Source organism: Chrysemys picta, chromosome 10 (assembly GCF_011386835.1).
Source record: "Chrysemys picta bellii isolate R12L10 chromosome 10, ASM1138683v2, whole genome shotgun sequence".
NCBI lineage: Eukaryota > Metazoa > Chordata > Testudines > Emydidae > Chrysemys > Chrysemys picta.
This window is the reverse complement of record NC_088800.1, coordinates 13,001,706-13,023,529: the sequence shown is the minus strand read 5'-3', so window position 1 is coordinate 13,023,529 and position 21,824 is coordinate 13,001,706. Positions and strand designations below refer to the sequence as shown.

The window sequence follows — 21,824 nt, the reverse complement described above, 5'->3', positions numbered from 1 at the left end:
CAGAAAAGGACCTAGGGGTCACAGTGGACGAGAAGCTGGATATGAGTCAACAGTGTGCTCTTGTTGCCAAGAAGGCTAACAGCCTTTTGGGCTGTATAAGTAGGGGCATTGCCAGCAGATCGAGATACGTGATCGTTCCCCTTTATTCGACATTGGTGAGGCCTCATCTGGAGTACTGTGTCCAGTTTTGGGCCCCACACTTCAAGAAGGATGTGGAAAAATTGGAAAGAGTCCAGCGGAGGGCAACAAAAATGATTAGGGGTCTGGAGCACATGACTTATGAGGAGAGGCTGAGGGAACTGGGATTGTTTAGTCTCCAGAAGAGAAGAATGAGGGGGGATTTGATAGCTGCTTTCAACTACCTGAGGGGGGGCTCCAAAGAGGATGGAGCTCGGCTGTTCTCAGTGCTGGCAGATGACAGAACAAGGAGCAATGGTCTCAAGTTGCAGTGGGGGAGGTCTAGGTTGGATATTAGGAAACACTATTTCACTAGCAGGGTGGTGAAGCACTGGAATGGGTTACCTAGGGAGGTGGTGGAATCTCCTTCCTTGGAGGTTTTTAAGGCCCAGCTTGACAAAGCCCTGGCTGGGATAATTTAGTTGAGAATTGGTCCTGCTTTGAGCAGGGGGTTGGACTAGATGACCTCCTGAGGTCCCTTCCAACCCTGATGTTCTATGATTCTATGAACCATAAAAAAGCAAAATACTGCCTATATAAAACTTGTTCATATTTCTTTTCTAGTTGTTTCAATTGGTAGCAATTCCATTCAGCCCAAAGAATTGACTAAAACTGAATTTCACTTATAGACAAAGGTGCTTCTTTAACTCAATCAGAAAACAAAGATCACTTTAAAAAAGTCTAAGTGCTAAGGAAACTGAGGGCTTGTCTTCACTACAGGGGCAAGTCAACCTAAGTTACACTACTCCAGCTATGTGAATAATGTAGCTGGAATCGACATAGCTTAGGTCGACTTACCCCAGTGTCTTCATGGTGCTGCGTCGACAGGAGATGCTGTCCAGTCAACTTCTCTTACTCTTTTCAGAGCTGGAGTACTGGGGTTAACTGGAGACCATTCTGCCATCGATTTAGCGGGTCTTCACTAGACCCGCTAAATCAATCCCTGCTTCATCGATTGCAGCAGCCTTGATCTCCCTGTAGTGGAGACCAGCCCGGAGAGACTAACCTTGCGCTACCAATGCATCTCAACCCTCACCTGCAATAGAACTGGCTATTCCAAATGCAAAGTCCCCAAATGCAATACTGGCAATAATCTCCCGATATTCTAGGTCTAGTTGCAAGTTTTCTGAGTGAAAAAAAAAAAAAAGTCTATGACATAGTGAAGATGAGAGATTTCACTGTAAGACCTTCAGAAAACTAAGTCTGGTTGTGATCATATCCCTCCCTTCATTAATAAAATGTTTGATAAGGGCGAGGAGTTAAAGGCCTTTTCTAGATTTAATTCTGTGCCTTTGCTTTAACATAGGAGCTCCCCTATGATGAGTTGAGGTAGATAACTGGATAACTATGGTGGTCCATGGAGAATTGTCCAGTCACGTAGCTTTGGTTCCTCTTTCCTATATCCTGCTTCTACAATGCACTAGAAGGCCAATAGGGCACACTGAATGTTCTCCTAATGCCATTTTCCATGTAATTGCTGTAGAGGTCCCAAAAAGATTATGGAATTGTGAACAAGATGAGAGATGGTTCTTACAATTGCAAATTGGAGGGGAAGAGGTCCATTATAGCAGTATACACAGGAGGCTCTGGATACCGATCCCAGTCATGTGACATAAACCTTTTGTAACCCTGACCCACATCACGGGACTGTGGCCAAGATATAAAGTGCATTCTCTGACCGGCACTATTGCACCCCACAACTTGATTATAGTGCACAAGATCATCTCTGTGTTAAAGTGTGGTCCATATCATAAGTTTTTGAAAGCCCCAGGTTAGTAGTGGCAATTCATCTGTTATGGGGATATAGATAATCCTTGTCAATGACTTCCCAACTCAGAGTTACTTGTTATCAATAAGACTGCAGCTGATATAACAGCACCTCCCACGTTAGGGAGGGGAAAAGTGGGTTTAAACTTATTTGCCTTAAATTCACACTATAACAACACACTAGACTTTAAAATAGAATACCACCTTTTATAAAGTAACTAAGTGTTGACAATTACACTGAGGTGATAGTTGCTTGACCTGGAGCCTGATTAAATATTGGCATTAATTATATCACACTCTGCTGATGTTTCACTGTGCTATATTGAGGAACACTTGACTGCCCTGCCTCTTCTGACATCAGTTGCAAGGCCTTGTGACTGAATCACTGTGTACACTGGGAGCTGAGCCAAATCAAGGAGCTAAGAAAGAACACATTAAAAAGTATTGTTATAAAGTGTAGGTAACTTACTCAGAGATTAAAGGAGAGATACAATTGTCACAGGGGAGCCAAATAAAACAAGGGCCAGTTGTTTTCAGCACGAAGCGTGAGCCCACTTTCACACAGATGTTAAAAGAATAGACTGACTTCATCGCTACCTGCTGATTATTTTTTTTCCAGAGCAGTTGCATCACACCTGCCCTTTACAGTTCTTGGCTTTAATTCTCACTCACCAGAGAATGCTGAAATGGAATGCTGACATTTAATTTTAAAAATGGATTTGAGCGTCTCTCTTTTGGTCTTCAAATAAGCGCTCTCAAAGGCCTGTAGCCATATCATCTCAGGCTGTGACTTCGCCCCATCTCACAAACTAAGCAGAGGCAGGATGGGTCCGCTCTTATGGGACTGGAGAATGAAAATCCAGGTGATTTAGGAAGTAGTAGTGGTGATTCAGTAGGTGGCTCTCTTTCCCTCCAAGTCAGTGTAATGAATCAATTACCCAGGATGGAGCTAAAGGATATAGTTTTATTGGAAATACTCTTTTTTCTATTAGATACAAAATCTAAGTCCTGAGCACATGTAACCCCTTAGGTTCCCACAACACTTTTCACAATTATAACAGCATTAACCTAGTTGTCTCAGGGCAAATTGCATTCTGCCTCTCTAACTAGACCTTGAAGTTCAACTGAAGATGTTATTTTTCACTTTCTCCCTCTAAAAGTGGCAGGACAGTGCTGTTGGTGCAGAGTAGTTGTCAAAAAAAGAAGCAGTTTAGTGTATGGAGAATGGATCCCTAAATATATTTTTATTTACACACACCCCTTCCCCGCTTTCAGGATAAAAGTTGCTAGAGAAATAGCAACTGCTACTCATATTTAAAACTTTATTTTCTTAGTCAAAAAAAGGCCACACCAGAAAGACCTCCTAAAAATCACACCAAAACAAAAAACTTTTCCTGGAAGCAATCACTGGTGTATGTGGCTCCCTCCAGATAATCATTACGTTCATTTCCAATAATTTGCTTCATAGATGGCATATTCCTTATTAACAAATGAATGACTTATTTTGAATGCAATTTTTAGCTTTCAGAAATGCAGCCCCCAACCAAGCCTATGTATGGGATGTCTAATAAATGTCAATCTGAAAAAGAACACAAATTCCAAGAACTTTTAGTGCTGTTTAATAGTAATGCCCACTGCTGATTGGTCCTGGAAATTATTCTGTCTCTCCCTTTTGAGAAAAAAAAATAATCAGAAAGTGGTTGATCTGTTTTTGGTATTAATCTTTTTTCTCTTCCTCTCACATGGAACAATCCACTCAACCGATGGAGAGATATCAGTTGTCAATTAGTGGTAGGTGGAACATGAAACTGGTCCAAAAAACTACGCAGTCCATAAATTGAAAGCAAACATTTATTTTCCTGGATTGTTTGCATCTACTGAAACTGGCTCTTGATTTCGGTAGAAGCAGATTAGCTTTTATAGCTACTGAGGGGGGTGGGGGGAATCACCAGAGCAGTAACAGTCATGTCATGCTCATATCAACATACACAAAGAAAAACTATACAGTATGCCAGTATTATCATCATTTTGTTCATCACTGTGCTAAACTAAACTTCCATTTAATCCTTCCTGCCTCCACACATGGAAAAAGAGACCTTGTAAATATGTCCAATACATGAATTTATTATCTATAAAATGCAAAACAATCAAAATGATAGGGGGGAAAATAAACTTAGCTTGAGTGCAGCATTAGGACTGAGAAATCAAGCACTCAAGAACAGGAAATTCATAAAGTTACACACTAAAATTTAATTCTGTCTGGTGTTTACATCAAATATATGTACATAACCTGCAATTTCTTGTAACCGCTCTCTGGTGGTTCCTAACTTTAAAACAAAATTTCTTCTAAATTGATGTGGCTATAATCTGCTTGTGATTTACCAACTTTTATGTTAAAAATTGTTACAAGATTATACACAATGCAGCTGTGGATTTCAATATTTTTACAGTCACTTTTCAGGAGGAGAATCACAGTCTAGTGCTGCTATGTGAAAGAGAAGGTGGCAGTCTGGGAGTAAAAAATTAAGCCATTGACAGAACAAAAGTGCAGAATTAAAAATGACAAGAGATTAAAGGCCAGTATAGTCCACTATGTCAAACACCCAGTGCTTCACAAAAAACTCCCCACCACACCTGCCCACTTAGCTCTTACTTCTACAGCTGTCTGCACAAGCACTTTTCTTCCACTAGAACAAGTGGAGCTCTATCAATGGTAGCAATGGTGAGACTATAAATGTAGACTGACCACTAGAGTTTCACCCACCATCTTGGCTAACTCTGCTCAGAGTAAGCATAGACAACATGGAGGCTAAAACATTACTGACTGCCAGTGGCCTGCCGACACTCGAACGCCCAACGTTGCTACCAATAGAAGGTGTCGGTGGAGCTGTACCCAGAAGTAGCAAGTGACAGATTTTCCAAAACAGCTTAGCATGGAGAAGATATTTGAAGGCAATCCTGCTGTGGTTGAAGTCCCATTGACTTCAATAGGAACAGGATCAGACATTGTGTCATCAGAAGACTCTTTCCCTTCCAACCCTAATATTCTATTATTTTATCAGGAGAGAAGGATAAGGTCATTAATAAAGCAGACAATCTACAAAATAACATTATGGACTCTCTGTTTTGAAACAACAGGTTGAAGTCTATTTAAGCGGTTTCCAGATTGGAAAAGCTGGTGAGAGGAGCCTTATAAAATATGCATTGCTAATTTTTCAGTGCACATGGCAAAGGTCCCTAGGAAGAGAAAAGTAGCTTACCTAGAGTAGGACAGTGGTTACTTAGGCTACATCTTCACTACAGAGGGGAGGGGTCAATTTAAGATACGCAAATTCAGCTACGTGAATAGCGTAGCTGAATTCAACGTATCCGAGCCGACTTACCCCGCCATGAGGACGGCGGCAAATCGACCGCCGCGGCTCCCCCGTCGACGGCGCTTACTCCTACCTGCGCTGGTGGAGTGCAAGCATCGATTCAGGGATCAATTGTCGCGTCCCGATGAGACGCGATAATTCGATCCCCAAGAAATGGATTTCTACCCGCCGATTCAGGCGAGTAGTGAAGACATAGCCTTATTTTTAAAACTGGCACAGTACATTTATGTTTCCTTCCAAACAGGGAATACATTTTGAACAATACAAGGATTCCACAGGCAAACCACTAACATGATGCACATCTGTGGTGCTATATACAGTAAAACAGTTAAGCCGCCTGCCACTGATTCCAAAACATATTTGAACAATTTATATACATGTGTGTCTAGCTCTTGTTTGGCAGTTCCTATCATGCTGCAACAGGGCTTCTATTCAGAAGAAAAAGCTATCCTGTTCTTTATTATCTTGGTCATCCATGTCACCAGCTTCTAGAGAGACTGATTTAAAACATACCATACTAAAGAAACCTTAGAGAGCTCTCCTGCCATTTCCTGATGATGACCCAGCTCCATTTCTGTCCTATCTAAAGTCTGACAAAAAATGATACCCTTGGGTGAACATTAAGGTTTCTTGTTTCGCACACAAACTGACTTGCAAGACCTCTCAATACTCCCTGAGTTCCAACAGCACTTACGTTCACCCAGAAATGTTCTCCAAAAAGGAAGGGGGTATTTCCATGCTTTTAAGCTTATGCATGGTGCGGAACAGTGTTATGCATTACAGCATTCCACAAGTGAGACCCTTAAACTTTCTACTTAAAAGGAATTACCCGGATTAGCTAAAAAGCTTCCTTTTTACTGCAGTACTAGATCTTTAATTTGATTTATTTGGGGAGCAAAGGATAAAACAAGATAACCAACATCCCTGGGACAGAACAAAACCGCATCAAATAGGTACAATTTGTGACACAAAAAAAGATAAAACAAATAGTTTAAATGTTGGTCTACTCACATATAACGGAGCTTGCTGTGGATTAAGTTTCATGACCCGAACACTGGAATGGAAGAGAAAAGAGGTGTTAAAAACATTCATTTATCCTCTCTAAAATTAACTCTTTTTTTGGTAAGCTGCAGAATCCTAAATAAAGAATATACAAATCCACACAAGGCCACAGCTTGAGAAAAATTTCTCTCTAACTATAGTTTCACACTACTTTACCTTATGGGTCCAGCTGATCTAAATAATACAAGAACCAAATTCTTCCATCTTTGCTCATACTGGGCAGCACTGAGGAAGGGTGGCAGAGTCTGGCCCAAAGGGAATAGATAGTTGATATCCTTTGTGTCACACATGGCACTGCCCATTTCGGGCTAGACCTTACAACCTGTCCTGAATGAGGAGTGGCAAGTAACTGCACCAACCTAAAAGCAGAGCAGTGGTCCCATTTTGCTCTTAGCGAAGGGGAGGTTACTTCACCCATTTCAGGCAGAAGTTTACTCCTTCCCTTTACACCCAACCAGCTGCTTTGGCCAGAGTGCAGGGAAGGCAGTGCCAGGACTCCTCCCAGTCAGGGACAGAAGAGCCAGCAGCTATCTCCCGCATTGATAATAGTTAGTGGAGATGGAACTCACACCCCTGTACCTTCATGTCAGTTCACCTCTCTTCATTCCCCAAACACATCTTAAAAACCACCTGTTTCCGAATGTGTTCTTTAGTGTTGTAGCCCTGCCACACATCTGACAACCCACTGATATTTGCCCCCTTCTATTTTTTTTGTTGGGTCCTTTATAGGACTGTCTTTTAATCTCCATGAATTTGCTGAGTTCTCTGCAATGGTGCAGAATGCCCTAAAAGTCTCTGCATGCTGCATGTTAATAATTATTATTATTCCATTATACATTGCCAATAATTCCCCCCGCCCTTTTAGCACAAAACTGTTTTATTTATTGTAGCTGTTCTCCCTCAAGTAACAATTACAGTACTGATGGCTCGTTCCAGAATGAAGTGGTGAAATCCATTAGTCTGGCAAATGTATCTTCCAAAGGAATCTGGTCCCTGGGCTTGCTGGAGTGGTGTCTTTCAGGAAACATTCCAAGAAAATGCAGTACACTGAAAAATCATTCTTTATGAAATTCAGGAATGTTCTTCAGAGAAAGCAATATACAGTGCCCAAGCATTTCTTCAGTGATAGCCTAGCCAGGAAACATCAGTCCTTGTCCCAATTGTTTCCTATTCCAGTCTGGGAATCCTTAGAGGGTAAACCACACATAGATGAAAAAGTTTTTTGAATCATTTAGCCGCTGTTGGAGGTAGGTGCAGTTTTAATTCTGTGCTGTGACAATCACGCTGCTTTCTAGAGCCTTTAAACTAACGTTCTGTTAATTCTAATATGTAACAAAAGAGAATTTGGATATTTAAATGCTTTTGGGTCAATTTAGCACTCCCGAAATATAAGGGATTGCCCTTAATTTGCCAGGAGATTAAAGTCTCTTGTGTACCCAAAGGGCAGGTGCAACATGCGCATTGGCAATGCAAGCCCTCTTTTCATAGCTCCTCTGAAGACATGCCTCAAACTTGACTGAGAAGGATCTATTACTTGAGAGGCGAGAAGGAAATTCAAGCTCTACACCCACACAATCCTTGGCTTCTATGCTTACACTGCCAACCGAAGTATCAGTTAGTGAAAACCGTGTTGATAGCTTTAGCTTCTATCCCAGGGGTGGGCAAACTTTTTGGCCTGAGGGCCACATTGGGGTTGCAAAATGGTATGGAGGGCCGGGTAGGAAAGGCTGTGCCCCCCCTCCAAAAAAAAAACTTCCTCCCCCCTGCCCGCCCCCTCACACTTCCTGCCCCCTGACTGCCCCCCTCAGAATCCCCGACCCATCCAACCCCCCTGCTCCTTGTCCTCTGACCGCCCCCTCCCATGACCCCCTGCCCCTAACCACTCCCCTGGGATCCCCCGACCCCCACCCCCAGCCCCTTTCGGAATGCGGCCCTGCGAACATGGGTGGAGGACTCAGGAGGAGCAGGGGCAGCCATGCAGCCGGAGAGAAGCGGCGATTTCCCCTTCAAAGCGCCGCTTCTCTCCGGCTGGCTGGGCAGCCACCCAGTCCTCCGCCCACGTTCCCGCCACCCACCTTCTCCCCTGCCTCCGCAGTGCAGCCCCTCCCCCACGCGGGGGGTGCACTGGTGCTGAGCTGCCCGAGTGCCCAGCCCTGGGTACCCCTCTTGTTGGGGGGCCCGTGCCAGGGCACCCTGTGTTCACTTGTAAATCTGCCCCTGAGCCGCGCCGCCCGGCCGGAGCTAGCCGCGCCGCCACACTGTCGGCACGGCGAGCTGAGGCTGCAGGGGAGGCGGGACAGCAGGGGAGGGGCCGGCTGCTCAGTGGCCGGGCAGGACAGCCCCACGGGCCGTAGTTTGCCCACCTCTGTTCTATCCACTAGTACTTGTTCTGAGACCCACCAGCTCGTTTCCCATAGGCCAACAAAGAGTCAAGAGATGGTAATGACTTTCCATCACTACTAACATGGACCACAGTACCCATAGTCCATTTCAGTACCCAACCCCCTCTATCTTCCATATCGCTCCTTCCTATCATGGTTGTGTCCCGTAGATTTCCCCACACAGAATTGCATTTCTTTAAACATAACTTCCATTTCCTTTTCTTCTGGAGTTGTGAAAATAAAAAGCACCTCTGTAGAAAACAATCTAGTGTTAGGAGAATTGTACTAGAGCAGCAGTGGTTCTCAAACTTTTGTACAGGTGACCTCTTTCACATAACAAGCCTCTGGGTGTGACCCCCAAAATAAATTAAAAACACATTTTTATATTTTTAACACCATTTTAAATGCTGGAGGCAAAGTGGGGTCAGGGGTGGAGGCTGACTGCTCGCAACCCACCCCCCATGTAATAACCTCACGACCCCCTGAGGGTTCCCGACCCCCAGTTTGAGAACCCCTGTACTATAGGTATGGGGGGTGGGGGAAGCATCTCTACGTAAAGCCAATGGCAAAAAGCGTGCAAGCTTTTCTTTCAACTTCCCAAATGTTCACTTTGCTTGAAAAGAGCTATGAGGAGAAATTAGAAGCGGATTCTAGTATGCCTGTATTCAAAGGTTTCCAGGAGCTAGACACTAGAATCCTAACTGCACCTGGTGAGAATGTACATCTCAGTCCGGCAGAGCCTGAATTCAGGTACAGGATATTTAAAGCAGATTTTGTTCACTTTTTTTATAAAGCACCATACAACATAGAAACAGAAATCAAATGTGGCCTTAGAGATAATAGATTTTTACTTCACCCTCCTGGTAAGTTCAAAAATCCCTTGCAGTTTGGTTTTGTGATTTGTTGCATCATCAAATCTTTCCAAGGAAGCTGAAGCCTTGGCGCCTATTCATCATCCTAGGATCATAGGTATTATTGTGACTGTCAGTACATCTAATCTCCCAGGACCAACCTAGAAGGGAAGGATGACATTGCAGCTCAAGTTTTGGGAACGGAAGTCAGGAAAACTGGCTTCTGTTCCCAGCTCCGACATGAATATTCTGTATGACCTGGGGAAAAGATCTCTGGGTTAAATTTTGGGCCCACTGAAGTCAGTGGGAGTTTTGACATTCGTTTCAGTGGGGACAGGATTTCACTTATTAATAACCGCAACGTGCTTTGAGATCCACAGATAGAGGAGAGCAAAGCTTTAGTCTTCTAATAGGACTTTTCAATTGTGCTTATTTCCTTCAGTAGCGATGGGAGCAAATCTCTAAGTACTTAAGGCCCCCCGGTAAACAGGGTGAAAATGCCCACCTGCACCTAACTCACATACTTTGAATAGCTGGTCCAAACCTACCTCCTCCCTGGGGTTTGCCTTCATTGTTAAACAGCAAACCAAAATAAACCTCAGCCTAAACTTTCTCCAGAACTTAGCAATTCCTACGCTCTTTCCCCTGAAGGATACCCTCTAATTCCTTTTGCCTTACAGTCAAACCTTTTTGTACACCTTGGTAAGACTAATTATTTAGACATGCCTGGACAAGGAGGAATCACCAAAATCACTTTGTATTTCTGTGCAGGGTCCTAGTACCTGACATCTTGTTATATACACCCTTATTTCGTAACAACTTCTAAAACTGGTCATAACATCACGTCCAGTTTCAGTCACAACATTCTCTTCCACGAGTCACAATAAAAGTTTTACAAAATAGCGGTGTTCGAAAGACTTGTTTTGCCTTTTTCACACCTTTCAGCTTGTAAGACATTGTATTACTTGTGAAAATGAGGGACCAATAACATTGGCTTGAGCGTGGCATGCTTTTGTGAGGTGCAGAACAAGCTTCCCGCACACAGCTCTGTCAATAAACCTCACTCCTGATCTACACTAGCCCCTGCTCTTCCAGTCCTATTCCCCACTCGAATCACACATCTCTCTCTGCCAATTCTCCTCAGTCTGAGCTACAAGAGCCCCAGATATTCTGGAGCTGGGCCTCTTAGACAGACACCCAGAGTGTTGTCCAACTGGGTGCCTTTTCTTGTGTGTCATGAAAACTAGGTTGAGACCGAACAGTTTTTCATTTTGATATAGACCACTGTTTCAACCTACCTTCCCCCCATGAAGTGCCAACTAATCATTCAGATTTTCATGAGAGAGGCCCATTTCTGATGGGCTTCTCCCGTGTCCTGGAATTAAATCCTGAAATCTCTGGCTTGAGAATTTAATGACATTTGCATAATGACATGATGATGCAAACATTATGACATCAAACACGACACTTCTGTCTCAAATCAGGGTGTTTGAAGGGAGCAAAATCTTTGTCCAAGACTAGATTCTTCTTCAATATTCAGTTCCTTCATTGCCGTAGAAATATTCTGCACCATACAGGAAAACATCTTTTTCTTTATTGTAAACTAGAATGGCTAATTTGTACTTTTATAGTATTTAATCAGCTGAGTTCACAAACAATCACATTTTACACTCAGACTAAAGATAAAACCTGCATAATCATCTCATTGTATAGCGTCTATCTTAACAAGGAAACTGAAAATGTTCTATATACTAGCAGAGAATACTTCACCTGCCCCTGAAATTCCACCACACAGCAGCCATTCTACACCAGCAACATTACATTACATTACAGGCTTATTGCATACGAAAGTACAAAGTTACTCAATTCAAGGGATATCCCATGAGGAATTTAAAAAGTGACCAGATTTTGGATCTGAGCAAGACAACACAAGTAACACCCTTACTCTTACTCTCCTAGGGCTTTTTCTGAAGATCTAATTCATTCTTTATTAATTTTTCAAGAGCTATTTAGTTTCTCAGAAAGAACTCTGCTGAGAGGAAGGAATCCTAATCAGTGCTTTCCCACTCCTCCTCCCATTTTAAAATAGGATTTCTCTTTCATGCTGGAAACTCCCAGTAAAGTGCGTCAGGCTCCGAGGTATTTGCAGTCACCCTGCTTATATCATTGTTTGACTTCTGTGGTTTGAAGGTGGATACATTCTCATGCTTTCAGAATCCAAAAGGTACATAAGCATGCACACTCTGAATGAGGTCAAGTATCAGAGGGGTAGCCGTATTAGTCTGTATCCACAAAAACAACGAGGAGTCTGGTGGCACCTTAAAGACTAGCACATTTATTTGGGCAAAAGCTTTCGTGGGTAAAAAACCCGACTTCTTCAGATGCATGGAATAAAAATTACAGATGCAGGCATTAATATACACATTATACACAGTATAATAATGCCTGCATCTGTAATGTTCACTCCATGAATCTGAAGTGGGTTTTTTTACCCACAAAAGCTTATGCCCAAATAAATGTGCTAGTCTTTAAGGTGCCACCAGACTCCTCGTTGTTTTTACTCTGAATGAGGTTATGCCTCGATTTCAGAGTTCCAGTTCTCTCGTTTGTGCACACAAACCTGCAGAGAATGTGTGTTCCTTATTACACTACGCACGGTCATTTGAGTCTCCTCTCTCACAGCAGCCACCTGTCGTCTCTTGGCAGGTAAAGGTCTGATCCAAAGCCTACAGAAGTCAATGACTGCAATGGGCTTTAAATCAGCTCTCAGGGTGTAAGCATTCTGGGGCAGGGACTGTTTTTATTATTATATGCTAGTACATCACCTAGCACATTGGGGCTCCATCCCTTCCTGGGCCTCTCGGCACTACTGCAACACAGGTACTGCTCTAGCAGATTTTTTTAGTTGATTTGCAGCAGGTGTGTGTGTTTGTGCTTGGGAGGTGGGGGACACTAGAGAGGTACTGACAGAAGTACCAGGTATCTGAGAAAAACCTCTCCCTCTGCTCATGCATGTTTCATAGATGCCTTTACCGCCCCAAAAACAGGAATTTCAAGATGAAGGCTCTTTCAAATGGGAGCAATGGTGTTTTTCACACAGCCCCTAAGCAACCATGCTTCTATCACAGAATCCCTCTCTCTAAGCCAGCTCTGGCCTGTGGTCTGCAGCGCCTTGTGATACACTACAGATCAATTCCTGGGTCCCCACTTGGGTAGGCGGGACTTGGACTGTTAAGAAGGGAGCCCACTCAGCTTGTGCAGGCAAGAGGCGAAGCCAACGAGTGCCAGACAATACTCAATAACAATCTCTCTAGACAATTAAATGACATTGACTGGCTTCTAGGAACGATCCTGGCTACAATACAAGGAAAACTTGGGGTGGGAGAGCCCCCGCAAAGAGCGAAGCAGAAATGTGAAGCTCTCTCCAGCAATGAAATATTGCTCTCTCGGGTTTTCACAAAATCGTCTACATATGTTTAGTGTTTGTGCTAGTCCTTTATAACCTGAAGGCTGCCTTATCATTATTGTGTGTCGCCAATAAAAGCTAAAAGCAACACATTTCTTGAATTCCTGGGATTTTGCACGGCCTGCAAGCATTCCGCAGCAGCTCAGTCAACCCGGACAAGGAATGCAGACGACTTTAGAAGACAAGCATTCTTTACAGAACCCTGTGAGCACACAGGGTGGACTGCCCAACTCTGATCAGTTACAAATAGGTTACTCTTCAAAACTAAAATTATTGTCTTGTGATACTCAGGGATGGGCATGTTGGATCAGTGACAGCCTTGCCAAGCTAGCATATTTTGCCACCAGTCCTGCTTATCCAGGAGTCTGTCCTGAAAGCTTAACTTACCTGATGGCAGCTTAACTGAGTTTACCACAGGGAACTTTTAACAGGATGGAGCACTTCCACATTGCAATGCAAAAGGAACGGCAACCATACACAGGAAGCTCTGTAGCACTGATTCTGATACACGTGAGAATTCTTTAGTCCAGAAGTGATACGTAGGCAGAGCAGCAGGGGAGGAGGCAACTAGTGAGGAGGCAAATTGAGGGCTTAGTAGATAGCTCTGCATGTACTATACAATACAGTTTCTGCAGCATAAGCAACGGAGGGGGGTCTGCTTGGGCAGCATGTCTTTTGGTATTGCACTTGCCCTGCACTCAGCACCTCATGTCATTTGATTAAACAAAAGTGACATGATCTGATACTAAGTAGGCTGTGCCTTTTCCCTTAAAATATCCCACTTCTGCTATCGTCATTTATAGAAATGGTGGACACTCTGGTGTATGCTGGGCTGCCATAACTACTGTTATTTTTACCACCGTGTTATCTAGCTCTGTTCAGAGCAGGTCACTGTGATGACAGTGCTGCACACTGTCAGATCAGGGCTCCTACCTAGCCACACTGGGAAATTTGGAAGGGAAAAAGGCTAGTGGAGGCAAGGCCATAGAGACAAAGCAGACAGCTGTTGTAGACACTTCATCATCAGTGACGTTTTACTGGAGAGGAGGTTGTGAAACTGATTACTGTGAATAGCTATATAACTTAATTGCAATGCAGGTGTAGACGATATTGCAATTTGGTCTGCAGCCTCAATCTAGTTCCTGGAAGAGAAGCAACCCCACAACTAAAAGGCAGCACTGATCTATCTGGTTCCCCTAGTGGCAATCCCAGCAGAAACTGGGTGGGCAAAGAAGAACAAAATCCCTTCAGAACCAGTTTGAAGCACGTTACATGGGAGTGTGAGAAAAGAGGCTTGCACTGCCCCGACTATAGTTGTTTCAGAGAGAGGAAAGATGCAACTGTCAAGAGTTGGCATTCCACATCTTTCACTAGCGCTAACTGTGCTTTTTAAAAGAAAATAAGATACTGTCTGTGCTTTGAACTTCTTCCTAAGGCCCGTTCTGCCACCCCAAAGCAAACTAATAAAAGAGAGTTCTTTTACACTTTCAGCGAACACATGCAAGCCATTTTAGCTCCAAGTGATCATTCTCTCTCTCTCTCACACACACAAAATGCATGCTCTCAAGGAAGATATTAAAATAGGCATTGCTATTTACAGAAAACCAATTTTAAGCAGCAGAATACGTATGTATTACAAAAACTTCCTCTTGACATGACTACCAGGAGCAGACAGAGAAATTTCCTGTATTGTCTGGTATTAGACAGAGAGCAGTGTTGCAGATGACAAAGATCTAGGTCAAATGCTACACCAGAATGGTACCCAATTAGTAGTGTGTTTGGGTCTCGGTGATCTAAGTAACAAGGTGGAGCTGAATCCTCTCTCTCTACCTCTGGTAAAGAAACACAGACAGGGCTGCACCACTCAGGACTGGTCTACCCCTAAAAAAATCCACGCCCCTAAACATCTTAGCTATGCTGACCTACCACCCAGTGTAGACACAGCTAGGTCGATGGAAGAATGCTTCCGTCAGTCTAGCTAGAATTAGAGAATTAACAAAATTAAGGAAGGTGAAGCTAGATTTCTTCACAAAACTAGTCGCTCAGAAAAAAAGAGCAGGCCAGTCACTCACCAGGGAACCATCTTGCTGCCACAGGTGGGAACAAGGAACTGGGGGAGAGTCATGGCCACTCCACCCTTCACACCTTTGCACGAGAAGGCATAGTGCACATGTGCAGCCCCAGACACTGCTGTTAAAAAAAAAAATCCAATCTCATGCTCATGCGGCACATGTGCTCTGCCAGTAGGATCCACACCAACACCGACTCAAAGAACAATTGTTACACGCACTCAGTTCAAAAGGATGTTTACAGAGCCAGAAATAAGGCTCTAGCAATAGCCACAGCTTACAGCAAGCTCGGAAGTGTCTGATTCCCTTCCCTAGGGCAGCTTGTTGACTAAAAGGAATAAATAATGGAAACAGTTGGAATTCACAATGGTCTCTTTAAAACGTCTCCACAGCTGTGGTTGCAAATAGACCGAGCCAAGCCAGTCCATGCTATCTTTTGCAATGGGAACATGAGCCCTGCCTCACTCTAGTCCTGGCCACAATGAAAAGCTCAAGCTCTGTTGCAACGAGTGTGTGGCATCTGCCTTCAGGCATATCCCAATGGTGGCCGTGCCACCACCCAGCTATAGGGTGACCAGATCACCAAAGACAAATATCGGGACGCCGGGGGGGGGGGGGGGGGTGACGTGGGGGGGGGCGTGGCGGGGGGCGGGGCAAAAAAAAAACAAACACCTTCCTCCGCAAGCGCTGGAGGGAGGCCCGGGAGACTCAGGGGAAGCGCGGGGCCGGGGTAGTGAGAGTCCGGCCTGGCCCCGAGCAGGCAGGACTCAGTCGGGTGGTAGGGCGAGGAGGGGGGCGACCCGCGGGGCCAGGCGGCGGCTGTTCTCCCCCCTGGGCAGCGGGACTCGGGAGCAGCCGCTGCTGCAGCTCCCACTGCCGCGGGGGAGGAAGCGGCCATGGCGCTCGGCGGCTGCGGCTCTGGCGCCCCCGAAGCCCCCGAGCCGGGGCCTGCTGCAGGGACCCAGCAGCGCGCACGCTGCGCCCAGCCCCTGGCCAGTCGCGTCTGGGCTGCTGCCCAGCTGGTGCTATCCCGCGGCGGCCCCGGAGTGGGGGCAGCAGGCCCCAGCCCCCCCGTCCCGCAGGGGAACGAACGGGGCTGGGCTGCCGATGCCTCCGCCCCGGGGCCGCCGCGGGATAGCACCAGCTGGGCAGCAGCCCAGACGCGACTGGCCAGGGGCTGGGCCCAGCGTACGCGCTGCTGCAGGCCCCGGCTCGGGGGGTTCGGGGGCGCCAGAGCCGCCGAGCGCCATGGCCGCTTCCTCCCCCGTCGCCTGGCCCCGCGGGCCGCCCCCCTCCTCTCCCAACCACCCGACTGAGTCCTGCCTGCAAGGGACCAGGCCGGACTCTTACTCACCCCGGCCCCGCGCTTCCCCTGCGTCTCCCGGGCCTCCCTCCAGCGCTTGTGGAGGGAGGGGGAATGGTGAGCCCGGGGAAGAGGCGGGGATTCGGGGAGGGAGCCAATCGGGGGAGGAGGGGGCGGAGTCGGGGCAGGGGGGGGGGGCGCGAGCACTTCCGGGCTCGAGGCTCGGGGCATTTCCTTGTTTGTCCGGTTGTCCCGACCGCACGTCGGTCGGGACGCGGGACAAACAAGGAAATATCGGGACGGTCCCGATAAAATCGGGACGTCTGGTCACCCTACCCAGCTATGATCCAAGCACATCCCATGTCACAACAAGGCTGTGACAATCCTATCTCCACCAATGGGCCACAATCCGATACCCTTGCTCCCAATGAGTAGCACCTTGCTCCACGAGTAGTTTCATTGACTTCGGTGCAAGTAAGTATCAGAAACTGAACTGGTGTCAACAACATTCAATCTTCCTTCCCCCAGACTCAATGCAAGCACGGCTCCTGATACTCACCCAAAAGCAACGTGAATGCACCGGAGTATTTCCTAGCTCCGCCCCCACATTACCCTAGGGTAGTGTGAGCACAGCCCAGCATACTGTGAGCCAAGTGCCACTTCCCATCCGTTGCACTGTGAGCAAACGCGCCCATCACTGAGAACATGGCACCTGACGCCCCACCCGTGATGCAATGGAATCAAAATTGTCTTCAATGCCCTCATCACAATGCAGGTGTAACAGACTGCTCTAGTACATGTGATTAGGCCTCACTAGGGGCTGGCTCACAGAGCAGGAGACTTACTGACACCTCACAAATGCACTCCTTTAGCTCAGAGGTGGGGGTTTGGGCTTGACAAGGAAGGTCCTGGGTTAAATCCCTACACAGGGTAAATATTTAAAGTGCCCAACTCTCAATTTCAAATATGACTTGGATGCTTTGAATAAAAAGGGTACCCCACAATGCCATTTTTAAGCAGTCACTTTTCAGAGTACGACCACTCAAACTCTGAACGTCTTCTGCGGGCCTCTATGAGACGTAATATTCCGAATATATACACATATACATATAGATACACACACACACACACACGAGAAAATATATGAATGAATGTGTGTTTGTAAAGTTTTGCTACAAACTTGGCCAAGTCATTTATGCCAATAGGAATAAACCAAATGCTCAGATTAAATAAAAAGAAGTTGAGATCCCAAAATGCTTGAAGAATAGTTCAAGCATTGGTAACAGAATACATAACTGCATCTTACGTAACCCTCTGACAACGGGCATAGTTCAAATATCTGCAGCCAAAACATTCAGTTAACATCAGGCTGTATATTACTCCATCAGCACTCGACATTTACTAGACTACCTACTGTGCATGTGTTATTAAAATCTTATCTGAGGAAATCACAGCAGAATTTGAATTCCACTATTTGCCTTTTAAACGCAAAATGGATTTTAGCCTTTTCGGATGAAGGAATTCTGGAGGGCAAACATTTGTGGATGAACATTTTCATTATGTTGTTTATAACGAGTGCGGTGGGTTAACCTTTGTAGTTACTTGTCATCCATCTGAGACCTGTCTCTGTACATTTCCTCAGATTGCTCTTTGCAAATCTGTTGTCTGCATTGTAAAACAAGATAAAAAGATTTTATACAAACTAGAAGAATTGCTGCCTGTTGGTAGAAGTCTGCCAGTTACTCGTCTCTTGGGATTTGGGGTGTATGCACAGGGAATACAGTGTTTTAAAATGTTTGCGTTGTGTGAGGGGACTCGTTAATGAACGGTCTGTTGAATAGGCACCCTGCCACCCCCCAAACACGCTCATTATCCTATCCCTCTAATTACATTTTAAATTACTAAGTTGAACAGACACACCACAAAGTTGATGATGCCTACATCATGCATTAATTAAAAGGGGACCCATTTTGTAGCGGGTGGTCTTAAAATTAAAACCCCTGTAGATGATGTTTGGTACATAGACACATTTACACCCTCTGCTCCTCTCCACTCTCATGTGTGCACAATATTGAGCCTTACAAGCCTCCTGGCATTGTGTCCTGGGCACATTCATGAGAGGAGTAGGATATGGGCTATGTGGGATCACAGCTTTGGCTCATTTTCTGTGCACATGTTCAAATAGTGAGATTAAAATATGCCATTTCCATTAACACTGTCTAGGTACTTCTATGTGTCCCCATCTCAGCAAACAAGGAGCAAGAGTCCTTCCTGTAACTTCATTCACTAGAATATTCATGGAAAATGAACCTAAGACATGAATGCCGCTGAAGCAAATTCAATTGGTTTTTTATTTGAACAAATATTCATGAACACAGTTGCAGCACTCAAATGTTCAAACCGTTTCTTTTAAATTCATGTTTGGTTTGTCACACATTTTGTAGCAATTCAGAACACTCAGCTTGCAATTTTTCTGGAGTTCTATTTTGTCTCTCCCCTTAAAATAACACAGTAAAATTCCTTGCCTTTTCAAATTTGAAAATAGGGCATGAAGTAACAATTCCAGGTTGAAGCACTTAAAAAAGCAACAGTGGTTTCAAACAATGAAAACATCAGCAGGGGTCAGAAAAAACAAGATCTGAAACCACCATTTTCTCATAATAGAAAAAATATCCTTCTGCCCCCTTAAACATTAAAACCTGAATTAATATGGTGCATCTGTTATTGAAATCTGTCCAGGATTCTCTTATATGCTATTTACATTTAGATTCACTGGGGAAGTGGTGAAGGGCAACTAAATGCATAGTTAATGTCTGCTGGGCAAGGGACTTCTTTGTCTCGCTGTAGCACTCAAAGGTCCCAATGAGACTTTGTGCTAAGCACGTATGATGGGGCTTAACCCCTTGCCTGACAGGTGATGGGAGTAAAAGCAAATTAGTGCACCTGTAGTTGATGGACTGACTGCTCCTCCCTCTCTGGTGAGGAGGCAAAGTAAGCATCAGTAGGTACCTGCCCTTTATAGGAACCAGAGGAAACTCACTAGGGAGGAGACTGCAGAGAACACAGTATTCTCCCTCGGGAGAGAAACCCACGGTGGGGGTAGCAAGAAGCCAGGCAGAAGGATTCTCAAGGAGCAGGGTAGGCTCCTGGTGGGGGAGGGCACTGTTGTAGGGCCAGTTAAACGGACTTCAGTGGAGCCTAAGAGGTGCACGAGTGGTTAATTCTGTAGGGAACCAAAGAGCTGGGAGGTCCACGGAGAAGCCAGCGGCCTGAGAACCAAAGGGAAGGCGTATTAAACACAGGCTGTGGGAGAGCAGCACAAGGGGGCTCAGAGGTAGGAAGAGGCCCAGGGAAACAGAAGCACGCTTGAAGAAGCAGACCTATCTGCTTCATATAAGGTCCCAGGGCAAGAGCCCAGAGTAGAGGGTGGGGGCCTGAGTTCCCCTACCAGCTCTGTATAAGGAGGCATGCAAGCCCTACAGAAGAAATACTGAGCCCAGGTTGGGGTTGAAGACTGACTCCAGAAGACAAGCTGAGGAATCGCTCGGGGGGGGGGGGGGGGGGGGGGAGAAAGAGTTCTCTTGTGTTGGGATGTTTTGTGAACTTTCAGTTGGACCTGGACCTTTGTGTTACTGTGGACGGGGACTGAGCTTTATGTAACTTGGCCAGCAGGCTGAGCCAGAGAAGACCCAGGGAGAGGCAGATGGCCTGCAAGAGGTGCTGGTGATAAGGTCCCCTTGCAGCATCATACCCTGACACAAGGGGGAGTTACGGATTGTGAGTACAGTAATGTACAGAAGTGCACAAACACATACGAAAATATGTTCCCTACCCTGAAGAAGTTACAGACCAGGAAGGGTGAGGGACAGGGATACAACCATCACGTGCATGTATATTTATAACATTGTGTTTTTGTAACAAATACACATCATCTATGTCCACGTACCCCTCGATCTAACATGTACAAGAATCCAGCCAACTGATATCATGTCCCAGAAAAAGTGGGCCCAACAGAGAGATCCGAAGAAGAGCCTAGTGACATAAGGGATCAGTTCATGTGTAAGGGGCAGTGTGGACAAACAGCTGTCTATCCTGTTCCAGATGGCGCCTGCCGAGTTGGAAAAATGGCTCTTAGGGACCCACAATAGCAAGTGCCATTCTGACTATATCTAACCTTCTCTTTCAAAAGAGTAAGTGTAAATTAAATGCCTGCCTCAGTAGCATCATCTGGATCCTTCTTGATGGACACGAATGCACAACTGAGAAGCTCTGGAGACAAAGTGGCATGTAAGGATGAAGAACCATCCTTCTTTTAGACACCTGTACTGTATGCTAGCCCTTTACAGAAATGTCTTAGGGTGCTTCATAGGGGAAAACAATGGCTACAGGATTTTTAGAAACAGGAAAATGGCAGTGCTTGGCTCCAGCAGCTTATAACAACTATGTGAATTGGGAGGAATGCGGGTATTTGAACATATGCTCAGACCCATCCGCTCCAAGGCCTTGGGAACACTATAAGCTACATGAGGGAATACTTCAGGTGTATCCAGCTTCAAACTTGGCTGGCTCAAAAAAGACGGAGTTGGAAGTCTGGCATAGATTTTCTATTTACATTTTTTTTTGGTTAACACTATTGAATATTTGTTACGCTCTAAACAGTGTGCGCAGTGCTATACAAAACAGTTGTTGCCATAAGAAGCTCACGGTCTAAAGGGACAAAGATCAGGCACACAAGGGAATCCAGAGGGAGGTTTTGTAGGCCTCCTGGAAGGAGTTTTAAAATATGGGTCTGAATGAAGAGAGGTCAGGAGAGAGAGTTCAAGCTGTAAAGGGCAACACACGAAGGCACACAAAGGCTCAAAGCTGGCAGCTGAAGAAGGAATTGAAGGGTTATTTGAATACGACGCAACGTGGGGTGATTTACATAAAGCTGGTCTGAAAAATGGGAGACAGATATGGGTGACCATGGGAATTGGCTGGCATGCCTTACCGGGGTTAAGCCTTATGTTATTTCACAAGATTATAGGAATAACATTTCAAAGGGTAAAAAGAACAGGAGTACTTGTGGCACCTTAGAGACTAACAAATTTATTAGAGCATAAGCTTTCGTGGGCTATAGCCCACTTCTTCGGATGCATATAGAATGGAACATATATTGAGGAGAGATATATATACACCCATACAGAGAACATGAACAGGTGGGAGTTGTCCTACCAACTCTGAGAGGCCAATTAAGTAAGAGAAAAAAAACTTTTGAAGTGATAATCAAGATAGCCCAGTATAGACAGTTTGATAAGAAGTGTGAGAGTAAGTATTCTCACACTTCTTATCAAACTGTCTGTACTGGGCTATCTTGATTATCACTTCAAAAGGT

General features: G+C 45.2%; 1 protein-coding gene across 22 annotated transcripts in view; it reads right to left on the bottom strand.

The window, feature by feature from the left end:
* The window catches only part of AKAP13 (A-kinase anchoring protein 13), a 341,004-nt gene that overhangs the window by 238,348 nt on the left and 80,832 nt on the right, over positions 1 to 21,824 (bottom strand). For all 22 annotated transcript variants that reach the window (XM_042856648.2, XM_065559282.1, XM_065559288.1 and 19 more), the window contains one exon: positions 6,330 to 6,372. In XM_042856648.2, coding sequence (XP_042712582.2) covers positions 6,330 to 6,362 — 33 coding nt within the window. In that variant the 5' untranslated portion in view covers positions 6,363 to 6,372. The remainder of the gene's footprint in view (positions 1 to 6,329; positions 6,373 to 21,824) is intronic.